The 15181-nt window shown below is 44.6% G+C and overlaps 2 protein-coding genes across 2 annotated transcripts in view; one reads left to right on the forward strand and one right to left on the reverse strand.

Annotated features, from left to right (window-relative positions):
• LOC124039458 (tissue factor-like) overlaps positions 1 to 7451 on the forward strand; it is a 34608-nt gene extending 27157 nt beyond the window's left edge. Inside the window, exons 3-6 of the mRNA XM_046355447.1 lie at positions 2629 to 2822; positions 3035 to 3219; positions 3711 to 3885; positions 6966 to 7451. Coding sequence (XP_046211403.1) covers positions 2629 to 2822; positions 3035 to 3219; positions 3711 to 3885; positions 6966 to 7111 — 700 coding nt within the window. The 3' untranslated portion in view covers positions 7112 to 7451. The remainder of the gene's footprint in view (positions 1 to 2628; positions 2823 to 3034; positions 3220 to 3710; positions 3886 to 6965) is intronic.
• Positions 7452 to 9792: 2341 nt separating this feature from the next.
• LOC124039457 (tartrate-resistant acid phosphatase type 5-like) lies at positions 9793 to 14590 on the reverse strand. Its single transcript, XM_046355446.1, has 6 exons — positions 13583 to 14590; positions 12930 to 13120; positions 11759 to 11886; positions 11318 to 11509; positions 10260 to 10407; positions 9793 to 10110 (listed from the first exon to the last, which is right to left on the reverse strand). Exons 1-6 carry the CDS (start codon positions 13650 to 13652, stop codon positions 9871 to 9873), a joined length of 969 nt encoding a protein of 322 aa, XP_046211402.1. The 5' UTR covers positions 13653 to 14590; the 3' UTR covers positions 9793 to 9870.
• Between the last annotated feature and the right edge of the window lie 591 nt (positions 14591 to 15181).

A 15181-nucleotide genomic window follows, 5' to 3' on the forward strand; every position in this document is an offset into this window, starting at 1 on the left:
AGTCTCTGAAGGGTCAGGTCGATGTGTTGGAGACTCAGTCTCTGATCTTGAAGGGTCAGGTCGATGTGTTGGAGACTCAGTCTCTGAAGGGTCAGGTCGATGTGTTGGAGACTCAGTCTCTGATCTTGAAGGGTCAGGTCGATGTGTTGGAGACTCAGTCTGATCTTGAAGGGTCAGGTCGATGTGTTGGAGACTCAGTCTCTGATCTTGAAGAGTCAGGTCGATGTGTTGGAGACTCAGTCTCTGATCTTGAAGGGTCAGGTCGATGTGTTGGAGACTCAGTCTCTGATCTTGAAGGGTCAGGTCGATGTGTTGGAGACTCAGTCTCTGAAGGGTCAGGTCGATGTGTTGGAGACTCAGTCTCTGAAGAGTCAGGTCGATGTGTTGGAGACTCAGTCTCTGAAGGGTCAGGTCGATGTGTTGGAGACTCAGTCTCTGAAGGGTCAGGTCGATGTGTTGGAGACTCAGTCTCTGAAGGGTCAGGTCGATGTGTTGGAGACTCAGTCTCTGAAGGGTCAGGTCGATGTGTTGGAGACTCAGTCTCTGAAGGGTCAGGTCGATGTGTTGGAGACTCAGTCTCTGATCTTGAAGGGTCAGGTCGATGTGTTGGAGACTCAGTCTCTGAAGGGTCAGGTCGATGTGTTGGAGACTCAGTCTCTGATCTTGAAGGGTCAGGTCGATGTGTTGGAGACTCAGTCTCTGATCTTGAAGGGTCAGGTCGATGTGTTGGAGACTCAGTCTCTGATCTTGAAGAGTCAGGTCGATGTGTTGGAGACTCAGTCTCTGATCTTGAAGGGTCAGGTCGATGTGTTGGAGACTCAGTCTCTGATCTTGAAGGGTCAGGTCGATGTGTTGGAGACTCAGTCTCTGATCTTGAAGAGTCAGGTCGATGTGTTGGAGACTCAGTCTCTGAAGGGTCAGGTCGATGTGTTGGAGACTCAGTCTCTGAAGGGTCAGGTCGATGTGTTGGAGACTCAGTCTCTGAAGGGTCAGGTCGATGTGTTGGAGACTCAGTCTCTGAAGGGTCAGGTCGATGTGTTGGAGACTCAGTCTCTGAAGGGTCAGGTCGATGTGTTGGAGACTCAGTCTCTGAAGAGTCAGGTCGATGTGTTGGAGACTCAGTCTCTGAAGGGTCAGGTCGATGTGTTGGAGACTCAGTCTCTGAAGGGTCAGGTCGATGTGTTGGAGACTCAGTCTCTGAAGGGTCAGGTCGATGTGTTGGAGACTCAGTCTCTGAAGGGTCAGGTCGATGTGTTGGAGACTCAGTCTCTGATCTTGAAGGGTCAGGTCGATGTGTTGGAGACTCAGTCTCTGAAGGGTCAGGTCGATGTGTTGGAGACTCAGTCTCTGAAGGGTCAGGTCGATGTGTTGGAGACTCAGTCTCTGATCTTGAAGGGTCAGGTCGATGTGTTGGAGACTCAGTCTCTGAAGGGTCAGGTCGATGTGTTGGAGACTCAGTCTCTGATCTTGAAGGGTCAGGTCGATGTGTTGGAGACTCAGTCTCTGATCTTGAAGGGTCAGGTCGATGTGTTGGAGACTCAGTCTCTGATCTTGAAGGGTCAGGTCGATGTGTTGGAGACTCAGTCTCTGATCTTGAAGGGTCAGGTCGATGTGTTGGAGACTCAGTCTCTGATCTTGAAGAGTCAGGTCGATGTGTTGGAGACTCAGTCTCTGAAGGGTCAGGTCGATGTGTTGGAGACTCAGTCTCTGAAGGGTCAGGTCGATGTGTTGGAGACTCAGTCTCTGAAGGGTCAGGTCGATGTGTTGGAGACTCAGTCTCTGAAGGGTCAGGTCGATGTGTTGGAGACTCAGTCTCTGAAGGGTCAGGTCGATGTGTTGGAGACTCAGTCTCTGAAGGGTCAGGTCGATGTGTTGGAGACTCAGTCTCTGAAGGGTCAGGTCGATGTGTTGGAGACTCAGTCTCTGAAGGGTCAGGTCGATGTGTTGGAGACTCAGTCTCTGATCTTGAAGGGTCAGGTCGATGTGTTGGAGACTCAGTCTCTGATCTTGAAGGGTCAGGTCGATGTGTTGGAGACTCAGTCTCTGATCTTGAAGAGTCAGGTCGATGTGTTGGAGACTCAGTCTCTGATCTTGAAGGGTCAGGTCGATGTGTTGGAGACTCAGTCTCTGAAGAGTCAGGTCGATGTGTTGGAGACTCAGTCTCTGAAGGGTCAGGTCGATGTGTTGGAGACTCAGTCTCTGAAGGGTCAGGTCGATGTGTTGGAGACTCAGTCTCTGAAGAGTCAGGTCGATGTGTTGGAGACTCAGTCTTTGAAGAGTCAGGTCGATGTGTTGGAGACTCAGCCTCTGATCTTGAAGAGTCAGGTCGATGTGTTGGAGGGCAGTAGGAGGGAGAAGGAATACTAGTCTCTGTTTAATTGAAGTACAATGTGTGTGACATGGTGCAATGAGTTCAAGATTATAACTCGAGTTCAAAGATTGCAATTTTGTACTTTTCTTAGTGTTCAACCAAGCATTTAACTGTTAGTTTACACCTGTTGTCTACGAAGCATGTGACAAGTACAACCTGATTTGATTTGAGATGTTAATTCAGACCCAATGAATGACCTAATGCAACAAAACAAAGGTGTTTGAAGATAACGATAACCCTACCATTCCATCTATAAGTGTTGGTCAGATAAGAGAGTGGAACCAACAATGTATTCGGACCGTGGAGACTGAGTGTGACCTGTCCAACGTTCTGACTGACCTGAAGGCCACATACTCAGCTGACGTCTTCTCAGAACCCCTACACAGAGTGAACTCTGACCTCACAGAGTTCCCCCACACCAGTTCGGAAGGGTTCACCCCTTACCAAGACAGTAGGTACTCCAGCTGTAACAACCACCTTGACTCCTGTCATATGGTGACATCCACATGCCAGTGTCAAAATGTTGATTATTCTTTAAAATCACTGGGAAAAGAGGGTTCTTCTATAAATCACTGGGATAGTTCAACAGCATGCCAGTGTCACCAAGTGGGCGCCAGGTGTGACAAGGAAGCATGTCAACGTCTCGTGGTATTTCCCTTCCAGCTCTTATAGGCAGACCTGAGTTCAAGATTGAGGTGAGCAAAGATAAGAGGAAGATCACCCTGTATGTGGAAGACCCTCCCATAGCCCTGTTCAACGAGCAGAACAAACTAAAGACCATGCGGGATGTCTTCGCTGATGAGCTACAGTACAAAGTCACCTTTGGGAAAGCAACGAGCACGGGCAAGGTAAGCTCAAAAGGGAGGACAGACCTACACTAGAGTAATATTTACAGTTCCTCAGAGTACTCTAGGGCCTACACTAGAGTAATATTTACAGTTCCTCAGAGTACTCTAGGGCCTGGGGCTAGAGTACTCTAGGGCCTACACTAGAGTAATATTTACAGTTCCTCAGAGTACTCTAGGGCCTGGGGCTAGAGTACTCTAGGGCCTGGGGCTAGAGTACTCTAGGGCCTGGGGCTGAACCCAGTGAGATAGAGGACATTTCTCAATGGTGTAGGAGGAGCAAGTCAAGGAATATAATTAAATAAACTGCAGTGGATGATATAAGTTTGGCCAACGTGAAACTTCTGATTATATTGCAATGGGAATTCTCTCCCATGTGTGTGATTAATATATAGTATTTTAATGACGTTACAACAGTATTGAACAAGTAATAGAAATTGAACTACAGAAGAAGACATAATTACAAGCCCTTCTTTTTGTAATCGTCCCTCTAGAAAACCAAGATGTCTGCCAGCAGTGAGATAGAGCTAGACAGGAGGGACATAGATCCTGGGGTGAGCTACTGCTTCAACGTCCAGGCCTACATCCCCTCCCGCAGCACAGACAAACAGCTGGGAGAGCTCAGTCAAACACAGTGTTCACCGGGTGCCAATAAGTCCTTCTTTGAAGGTAAGGATACTAGCAATGCCAAGGTTATCGGTTCAAGTCCCACAGGGATCACATGCTTATAATATAACGGATGCTGTCACTCACAGGTGGCTGACGAGGGGAGGACGGCTCATAATAATGTTTGGAACGGAGCAAATGGAATGATACCATTCCACTTAAACCGCTCCAGTCATTGGATGAGCCCGTCCTCCCCAATTAAGGTTCCACCAACCTCCTGTGCTGTCACTGTACCGTGGGCGGCTGTGCATCTGTTAAGTGGCATGTTCCTGCATTCATTAACGAAATCTGTGAGCGATGAGAAGAGGGTTTTCGGTGCTTATCATTTACTCACTGTGAGTGATGAGGAGAAGAGGGTTTTCGGTGCTTATCATTACTCACTGTGAGGGTTTTAGGTGCTTATCATTACTCACTGTGAGGGTTTTAGGTGCTTATCATTACTCACTGTGAGGGTTTTAGGTGCTTATCATTACTCACTGTGAGGGTTTTAGGTGCTTATCATTACTCACTGTGAGGGTTTTAGGTGCTTATCAATACTCACTGTGAGGGTTTTAGGTGCTTATCATTACTCACTGTGAGGGTTTTAGGTGCTTATCAATACTCACTGTGAGGGTTTTAGGTGCTTATCATTACTCACTGTGCGGGTTTTAGGTGCTTATCATGTGTCATAGTGGGTCGATGTGTATGGGATGCAAAGGGTGAAATAAATATTATTGACTCATGTGAAGTGCAACACTCCAAAAATGTGTGTGTGTTCGTGTATGTGTGTGTGTGCTCATGTGTGTGTGTTTTATTTATTTTTTATTTTTTATTTATTTCACCTTTATTTAACCAGGTAGGCTAGTTGAGAACAAGTTCTCATTTGCAACTGTGACCTGGCCAAGATAAAGCATAGCAGTGTGAACAGACAACACAGAGTTACACATGGAGTAAACAATTAACAAGTCAATAACACAGTAGAAAAAAATGGGCAGTCTATATACAATGTGTGCAAAAGGCATGAGGAGGTAGGCGAATAATACAATTTTGCAGATTAACACTGGAGTGATAAATGATCAGATGGTCATGTACAGGTAGAGATATTGGTGTGCAAAAGAGCAGAAAAGTAAATAAATAAAAATACAGTATAAAAACAGTATGGGAATGAGGTAGGTGAAAATGGGTGGGCTATTTACCTATAGACTATGTACAGCTGCAGCGATCGGTTAGCTGCTCGGATAGCTGATGTTTGAAGTTGGCGATGGAGATAAAAGTCTCCAACTTCAGCGATTTTTGCAATTCGTTCCAGTCACAGGCAGCAGAGTACTGGAACGAAAGGCGGCCAAATGAGATGTTGGCTTTAGGGATGATCAGTGAGATACACCTGCTGGAGCACGTGCTACGGATGGGTGTTGCCATCGTGACCAGTGAACTGAGATAAGGCGGAGCTTTACCTAGCATGGACTTGTAGATGACCTGGAGCCAGTGGGTCTGGCGACGAATATGTAGTGAGGGCCAGCCGACTAGAGCATACAAGTCGCAATGGTAGGTGGTATAAGGTGCTTTAGTGACAAAACGGATGGCACTGTGTAGACTGCATCCAGTTTGCTGAGTAGAGTGTTGGAAGCCATTTTGTAGATGACATCGCCGAAGTCGAGGATCGGTAGGATAGTCAGTTTTACTAGGGTAAGCTTGGCGGCGTGAGTGAAGGAGGCTTTGTTGCGGAATAGAAAGCCGACTCTTGATTTGATTTTCGATTGGAGATGTTTGATGTGAGTCTGGAAGGAGAGTTTGCAGTCTAGCCAGACACCTAGGTACTTATAGATGTCCACATATTCAAGGTCGGAACCATCCAGGGTGGTGATGCTAGTCGGGCATGCGGGTGCAGGCAGCGATCGGTTGAAAAGCATGCATTTGGTTTTACTCGCGTTTAAGAGCAGTTGGAGGCCACGGAAGGAGTGCTGTATGGCATTGAAGCTCGTTTGGAGGTTAGATAGCACAGTGTCCAATGACGGGCCGAAAGTATATAGAATGGTGTCGTCTGCGTAGAGGTGGATCAGGGAATCGCCCGCAGCAAGAGCAACATCATTGATATATACAGAGAAAAGAGTCGGCCCGACAATTGAACCCTGTGGCACCCCCATAGAGACTGCCAGAGGACCGGACAGCATGCCCTCCGATTTGACACACTGAACTGTGTCTGCAAAGTAATTGGTGAACCAGGTAAGGCAGTCATCCGAAAAACCGAGGCTGTTGAGTCTGCCGATAAGAATATGGTGATTGACAGAGTCGAAACCCTTGGCGAGGTCGATGAAGACGGCTGCACAGTACTGTCTTTTATCGATGGCGGTTATGATATCGTTTAGTACCTTGAGTGTGGCTGAGGTGCACCCGTGACCGGCTCGGAAACCAGATTGCACAGCGGAGAAGGTACGGTGGGATTCGAGATGGTCAGTGACCTGTTTGTTGACTTGGCTTTCGAAGACCTTAGATAGGCAGGGCAGAATGGATATAGGTCTATAACAGTTTGGGTCCAGGGTGTCTCCCCCTTTGAAGAGGGGGATGACTGCGGCAGCTTTCCAATCCTTGGGGATCTCAGACGATATGAAAGAGAGGTTGAACAGGCTGGTAATAGGGGTTGCGACAATGGCGGCAGATAGTTTCAGAAATAGAGGGTCCAGATTGTCAAGCCCAGCTGATTTGTACGGGTCCAGGTTTTGCAGCTCTTTCAGAACATCTGCTATCTGGATTTGGGTAAAGGAGAACCTGGAGACGTTGTGTGTGTGTGCGTGCGCTCATGTGTGTGTGTGCGCTCATGTGTGTGTGTGCGTGCGCTCGTGTGTGTGTGTGTGTGTGTGTGAGTGCACTCGTGTGTGTTTGTGTGCGTGCGCTCATGTGTGTGTGTGCGTGCGCTCGTGTGTGTGTGTGCGTGCGTGCGCTCGTGTGTGTTTGTGTGCGTTTGTGTGCGTGCGCTCGTGTGTGTTTGTGTGCATGCGCTCGTGTGTGTGTGCGTGCGCTCGTGTGTGTGTGTGTGTGTGCGTGTGTGTGTATATGTGAATCATCATGCAGCCCAATAACAGTCCACCATCCCGTTTCCTCTCCAGAGTTTGGAATCGGTGTGATCGCTGGGTTCCTCCTCCTCGTCATTACGATCATAGTAGTGGCTATCGTAGTCACAGTGGTGTGCTGCCAACGCACAAGGAAAGCCAACACAAGTGAGAAAGAAGGAGTGCCACTAAGAAGTGTGTAAAAAAATGTATCGTCGACACACAATTGGGAACACAATGTACAGCTAAACTGGACTTTGAAATGGAGGCTGCAGGTCAACATTCTTCTGTGAAGTCGCACAGTGAATATGTTACACATAACTGTAGTGTATATTTTGTTTCCGTGCAAACACTGCAAATATTTTCCTTTTTATTTGTTGAAGTGACACTTCTACTGCTGTGAATATTAGCTTTCAGAAACACTACCAATACCACTACCACTACCAACCTGTTTTTATATATTTTTTTAAACTTGATATCGTCTTTGGGAATATATATTTTGATTTTGGGAGACGGCTGAAAAATAAATGATCTGGGAAATGATGATTAGTAGGATATATCATTTATGTAGGATATATCATTTATGTATTATGTGTAGTCATTCTGGAAGTACTATTTGTTAAATTGGTTATTTGAAGATATATTTATGTTGTAGAGCAGGGATCAACAAATACATTCAGCCGCAGGGCTGATTTTCTTCTTGAGCGGATGGTCAGGGGGGCCGGAACATCATTACAAATCATTTGTAGACTGTAAATTGACCACAAGAAGCCCAATCAGGAAGTCAGTTCAACTCTTCACTACATTTGTATAAGATCACGTTTGTCTCCATTATGCGTGGGAAGACTTAGGAACAGACTTCTTCAAATTAAAATCACTAGGAGGCTGATTTCCTGGTGTTTTTACAGTCTATTGTGTCCACAAAATAAATAAAACATGTATTTGTTATTTTGCTCAGAAAAAACACCCGCAGACCAAATTTGGCCCGCGTGCCGCCAGTTGAGGACCCCTGGTTCAGAGGTTTGAGTGATCAGTAAATAGTATTGTCTTGAGATTTAATATATATTTATACCAAACAGTTAGGCAAATACGTAAGAGTAAAAGCCATAAATAATACACTATGGTCAAATTCATAGAGTATGCAATGTAGGTCAAGTCTCCAAAATTACAAACAGGTAGTATGCTTGGAAAAAGGGTACATCCCGATGGTCATTGTAAAACAATGCATATTTACTTCCAAATGACCTTGAATGCTCCATTTAGATAGCTCACTCATTTACATTTGAAGTTTCCTCATCTGTCTGTGTTTTACTTCAATAAATTAAACTATTTCATGAAAGGACTGATTGCTACGTTCATTTTAAGATGTCAGGCTTGAAAATACATTCAACCATTTTGGTACCCAAAACCAGACGCAACTGGTTTCCAAGTGGCCAAGAGACATCATGTGATCTCTTACTGCCATCTAGGGGACAAACTGGGTATCAGACAGGGGAATATATACATTTCAATCAATGGATAGATAGAGACTTCAGCTTGGCAAGTTGCAAAAACAGCTGCGCTTTTAAAATGGCTGTGATCCAATGGGTATTCGCAAATGTGTAGAGGGCCACCATTAGGTCAAATATCTAATAATAAAACAACCATATTATCCTTTTACAACAGTAATTGGTGACGTATTTTATTTGAAACTTTAAAATCTCTTATGCACCAACATGGGGACAACTGGGGGACAATTGGGAGACAATTGGGAGACAATTGGGGGACAATTGGGAGACAATTGTGGGACAATTGGGGGAACATTTGGGAGACAATTGGGGGACAATTGGGAGACAATTGGAAGAGAATTGGGAGACAATTGGGGGACAATTGGGGGAACATTTGGGAGACAATTGGGGGACAATTGGGAGACAATTGGAAGAGAATTGGGAGACAATTGGGGGACAATTGGGGGAACATTTGGGAGACAATTGGGGGACAATTGGGAGACAATTGGAAGAGAATTGGGAGACAATTGGGGGACAATTGGAAGAGAATTGGGAGACAATTGGGGGACAATTGGGAGACAATTGGAAGAGAATTGGGAGACAATTGGGGGACACCCTCCCCACCCCCCTCACACACTCCCTGAAAAAAAGGAATGAATACTAATATGAATTTCAGTTGTTTTGTCCTGCTGCACCACAGGCTCTGTTGGTGTCCCAGTTGTTTTGTCCTGCTGCACCACAGGCTCTGTTGGTGTCCCAGTTGTTTTGTCCTGCTGCACCACAGGCTCTGTTGGTGTCCCAGTTGTTTTGTCCTGCTGCACCACAGGCTCTGTTGGTGTCCCAGTTGTTTTGTCCTGCTGCACCACAGGCTCTGTTGGTGTCCCAGTTGTTTTGTCCTGCTGCACCACAGGCTCTGTTGGTGTCCCAGTTGTTTTGTCCTGCTGCACCACAGGCTCTGTTGGTGTCCCAGTTGTTTTGTCCTGCTGCACCACAGGCTCTGTTGGTGTCCCAGTTGTTTTGTCCTGCTGCACCACAGGCTCTGTTGGTGTCCCAGTTGTCTTGTCCTGCTGCACCACAGGCTCTGTTGGTGTCCCAGTTGTTTTGTCCTGCTGCACCACAGGCTCTGTTGGTGTCCCAGTTTCTGACACCTTTATCACTTCCTACCTTTCTAACAGTACTACGCATGTGTTTGATGGACTTACAGTTCTGTAACTGAAATGCACTTTATGAACGTAGTATACAATATTATGCCTGGTTTGGTCAACGATGTCAAAGTTTAAGAGGTTAAAAACAGACAGCATATTAGACTTATAGCAGTTCATTGTTGACGATCTCTGATGATGCCTCTGTGTGTGTGTGTGTGTGTGTGTGTGTGTGTGTGTGTGTGTGTGTGTGTGTGTGTGTGTGTGTGTGTGTGTGTGTGTGTGTGTGTGTGTGTGTGTGTGTGTGTGTGTGTGTGTGTGTGTGTGTGTGTGTCAGAACCTGCGTTTTGCCACTGCTGTTTGGTAAACACATTTCCCATCAGTCTGAATGTAGCTGATGGTCATACTGTTCTCTGTGACTACAAAGTAAGCGAATCCTCCGGACGTAAGGTTGACGGCGTTGGAGAACCGTTGCCACGACGACGGGAAGGTCTTGACGTGTTTGGTGGATAGGTCTACAAAGTTCCCGCTCCCGCTGACCACGTAGGAACTCCCATCATCCTCTCTGATAAACTGGTGAGAGTATAGAGAGTCAGGTCAACGACAGTTGTTCCAAATAAGTGACTGTAAAATGGGAACGTTTGTCTTTCAAAACGTATCACATCAAACTGTCACTTAGTTATCGTATGTATATGTATGGTCATAATGTGTATAAGAACCACCTGTATGCTGTGGTCATGGCCACTCAGGTAGACTGTGACATTATACTTCTTCAGCAGAGGCCGTAGTCTACGCACAATACACTTTGTAGGGCCGTGATGACCAATGGAAAACACAGGATAGTGACCAGCCACCACAAGGAACTCTGACCTGGGAGAGAATGACAGATAAAAGACTGTGTTAGCCACCTGAGCTAAAGCGGAGGTATTATCTTCTGGAAGCTAGCACAAGTCTTCATGTGTCAGGAAAGGTTACTCATTATGCGCGTGTTGTTCAACAAACCCAACTCTTGTTACAGGAGTTTTCTATTCCACATTCAGTAACAGTTGAGGAATGTGTGTGTGTAGCAGTGTGAAGGTATTTCTTGATTCAAATAGTGATGAGAGTGGAGGAGTCTAAAAGAGGGGTGTGGTCAGTCAGGGATCTCTAAAAGAGGGGTGTGGGAAGTCAGGGATCTCTAAAAGAGGGGTGCGGCCAGTCAGGGATCTCTAAAAGAGGGGTGCGGTCAGTCAGGGATCTCTAAAAGAGGGGTGTGGTCAGTCAGGGATCTCTAAAAGAGGGGTGCGGCCAGTCAGGGATCTCTAAAAGAGGGGTGTGGTCAGTCAGGGATCTCTAAAAGAGGGGTGCGGTCAGTCAGGGATCTCTAAAAGAGGGGTGCGGCCAGTCAGGGATCTCTAAAAGAGGGGTGTGGTCAGTCAGGGATCTCTAAAAGAGGGGTGCGGCCAGTCAGGGATCTCTAAAAGAGGGGTGCGGCCAGTCAGGGATCTCTTCATGGTTCGAAATCTTTACATTCTTTTCTCAAGGCTCAAACGACAACTTATTAAATCAAATACTTTTCTTTTCCTTCACCTTGAAAAACATTTAATCCATCCAAGCCATTATTTACTCACAGAACAAGTTTTCTGCTGTTTCACCGATGTGCTTGAACCGTGCATACTTAATGAGAGGCTGTGTTTGACCTGTTGCCTTTCAGGGCCAGTTTCTCAAACCCAGATTAAGCATAGTCCTAGACTATCTATGCTTAATCTGGTTCCAGGAAACTGAACCATATGGATCTTACTTGCTGTTTGCCAGTCTGGAGTTGATCCAGTCCAACTGCTTGGCAGAAGCCCCCAGGTCTTCCTCTCCTTTTGGCTGGGTCCCCTCATAGGTGTTCCCACATAGCACCACTGTGTCAATCATCAGGATGGTCACTGACACGTTACTCTGGGGAACCTTGAACTGAAGCTCATAGTACAACTCCGGGAACCTCCTGAGGCAACAAGAGGGGAGAACAACACAGAATGTCCTGTTTTGTGTGGCTCAGTTGGTAAGAGAGTGTCGCTAGCAAACAACAAGAAGGTTGTGGGTTGAATTCCCAACAGGGATCACATACTCTAAATGTATACACTATTTGAATGAAAGCATCTGCTAATTGGCGTGTGAATGTTGTTTTCAGGATGCGTGGCGTTAATGGTTTAAAACACACAGTTTTTTAAAGATCTTTACTTAAGCTGCTCACCATCTCTTCGATCTGCTCGAGTAAGCGATCTGAGCGGAGACGTTGTTAATGTGGTCATGGTTCCCTGCCACCAAGTACCAAGGGATGTCAACCAGCGACGAATGGGAGAAGACACCCTCAAAGGTACACTGCAGGAGAAATAAAAAAGACCAAAAAAATAGATAATTACCAACCCAGGAAAATGACTGAAGGATGAAAAACTAGAGTGATATGATATAAAGATATATATATATAACATATCAATAGTCATGTTATAATGAATACAATTTCTGTGTGCTGCAACACTAATACAATCTGAATGCTCTGAGGAAATAGTTGATGTACAATATTTTACCACAAGAGGGCATGACGCTTCAATTTATTTCAGGGGGAAAAAAAGGAGAATCAAGTGCTCTAGGAGTGAGAAAAGAAAGTGTCCTCTTCGCTATACCTAAGAACGCGTCTTGTCAGTTTGTGTTACCTCACAGTGCTCTTCAACTAACAAGAGGATTCACTACAGACCCTGGTTTCGATTCCGGGCTGTATCACAACCGGCTGTGATTGGGAGTCCCATAGGGCAGCATACAATTGGCCCAGCGTTGTCCGGGTTAGGGTTTGGCCGGGGTAAGCCATCATTGTAAATAAGAATTTGTTCTTAACTGACTTGCCAAGTTTATAAAAGGTCACATTTTTTAAAATAGTTTTTAAAACACATTCTCTCTCTCACAAAGTTGGCTAGCTGCTTAGAAACAGGGAACAACTGTGACACAACACTTCTTATCGCAATGCATATTTCACAATCTGTTACACAGAATGGAGCATTAGATATTTCGTTTGCTCTCTTGCCATTTTCAAAGACCTTCCGTATGTCTGTTGTACGTGTGTTCCGTGTTCACATTCTTCACACACAACAGATAGGCTAGATATGCTGAGATGTTAAGTTACAATCTAACTCACAACAGTTGATGAGTTTTTCATCACAATAATGTTTGCTGTCGTGTGACGTTTCAACCCAAGCCTATGGCTGCGTTTACACAGGTCGAACATTTCAGATTTCTTTTTTTTGTTACCAATAATTGGTATTTTGAAGAAACAGATCAGATCTGGGCTGCCTGTGTAACTGCAGCCTATGTGTTTGCAGTGTGAACAGTGCTGCAGAGCGACTGTATTGCGAACTGTAGTGTGAAGTGACCTTGAAGCGGTGATCATTCACGTCCTCCACTCCTTTGTAGTAGAAATGATCTCCCAGACTGAGGACAAAGTCCAATCCCAGAGTTTGTGCCGTCCGGGCGAGCTCTGCAGCGATGGCCTGCTCGTGAGGGGTGTAGTAGGGAAATAACGGGATGCCTCCCCAGTCCCCCAGCCCAACAAACCGCAGCGATGCTAAAGGACAGGTGACACATACAGTGGGGAGAACAAGTATTTGATACACTGCCGATTTTGCAGGTTTTCCTACTTACAAAGCATGTAGAGGTCTGTAATTTTTTAATCGTAGGTACACTTCAACTGTGAGAGACGGAATCTAAAACGAAAATCACATTGAATGATTTTGAAGTAATTAATTTGCATTTTATTGCATGACATAAGTATTTGATCACCTACCAACCAGTAAGAATTCCAGCTCTCACAGACCTATTAGTTTTTCTTTAAGAAGCCCTCCTGTATACACAGCAGACCAAAATCTCTTATTTTATTTCCTATTTCATACCATCTCATGTGCTCGAACCAAAGACACTCTTTGGTATAATTACATTACAGTCTGAATATAAATGGATATTAGGAAACAACCATGCAGTAATTTAAGTAATGAAGTTGATTTGGTAGATCTGGTAGATAGAAGAGTACCTTGTTCCAGTGGCTGGCAGCGTGGCCAGAATGCCAAGCACAGCATTAGCAGCAGATGAAGATGATACATTCCACCAGTATGGAGAGGTGCAGACCTACCAAACAAAGACAATGATCAATTTAGCAGTTTTCCCAAAGTGTCACACGCTGGAAACAGAAAAACAAAATGCTTATGGTTTCTTCTTTTAGAACTGTTTATAAAGAGGAAGCAGTATTGTGGTTTCAGAATAACTTCCTGCATTGAGCAAGCTGAGAAGAAAAGACTCAGAACAACAGCTGATTGGCTAAGCAATGTCTATCTACTCGGCAAACAGGAACTTTGAGTTACCTTTAAAAATAGATGCGATCACACTAGAAACCAATGCCGATCAGTCTAGACAATCAATTTAATTGATCAAACTAGCTTACGATGGGGGTGTATAAGATTGCAATAGTATATTTGGAATGTAAATAAATGAGCTACATACAAGATATCAGCATAGGTTGGAAAAGCATTCCAGGTGAAGCTGGTTGAGAGAATGCCAAGAGTGTGCAAAGCTGTCATCAAGGCAAAGGGTGGCTACTTTCAAGCATATAAAATAGAACATATATTTAAATTTATTTAACACTATTTTGGTTACTATATGATTCCATATGCATTATTTCATAGTTTTGATGCCTTCACTATTATTCTACAATGTAGAAAATAGTAAAAAATAAAGGAAAACCCTGGAATGAGTAGGTGTGTCCAAACTTTCGACAGGTACTGTACGGTATATGAATACAATTACATGAAAACAAGACATTTAGCACATAAATAAATAAAAACAGAACTTTGGCAACACCTGACTTAATCTATAGCCTGGCTATAAAGGTTCACTCAGTATGTCTCTCGATCTAATGATTTTGATGGGAAAGAATGGTCAGGCCACATCATGCGTGTACTTTAGTTCTACGCCCGAAAAGCCTGTAGTTGGATATCAATGACCTTTCACCCAGTAAGACCGAGAAAGGGCGTGTTCAAGGCGCAAAAAAAAAAAAAATACGACTCAGGTTACTTTTTTTTTATGACTCTGCCAAGGTTCAAATTTGGAATTGGAAAAGCTACATTACATTACATTATGCCCCTGTATGAAACATATCTAAGAGCTACTCAAGTGTCCTCATGAAGCAAAATCTAAATCTATGAAGGATAACAGATAAAGTCTATGGAGTTAATTCAGAACGATGACATGTCACAGAGGACAGAACACAGGTATTGTTTGAAGAGGTGCATTTTTAACCTTTACCCTTCAGGGAGGAGTCATCCTCAATATCTAATCATTATTCAGGGAGGAGTCATCCTCAATACCCAATCATTATTCAGGGAGGAGTCATCCTCAAGATCTATTCATTATTCAGGGAGGAGTCATCCTCAATACCCAATCATTATTCAGGGAGGAGTCATCCTCAATATCTAATCATTATTCAGGGAGGAGTCATCCTCAATATCTAATCAATATTCAGGGAGGAGTCATCCTCAATACCCAATCATTATTCAGGGAGGAGTCATCCTCAATATCTAATCATTATTCAGGGAGGAGTCATCCTCAATACCCAATCATTATTCAGGGAGGAGTC

This window comes from Oncorhynchus gorbuscha, linkage group LG07 (genome assembly GCF_021184085.1).
Source record: "Oncorhynchus gorbuscha isolate QuinsamMale2020 ecotype Even-year linkage group LG07, OgorEven_v1.0, whole genome shotgun sequence".
In the NCBI taxonomy this organism is placed as follows: Eukaryota; Metazoa; Chordata; class Actinopteri; order Salmoniformes; family Salmonidae; genus Oncorhynchus; species Oncorhynchus gorbuscha.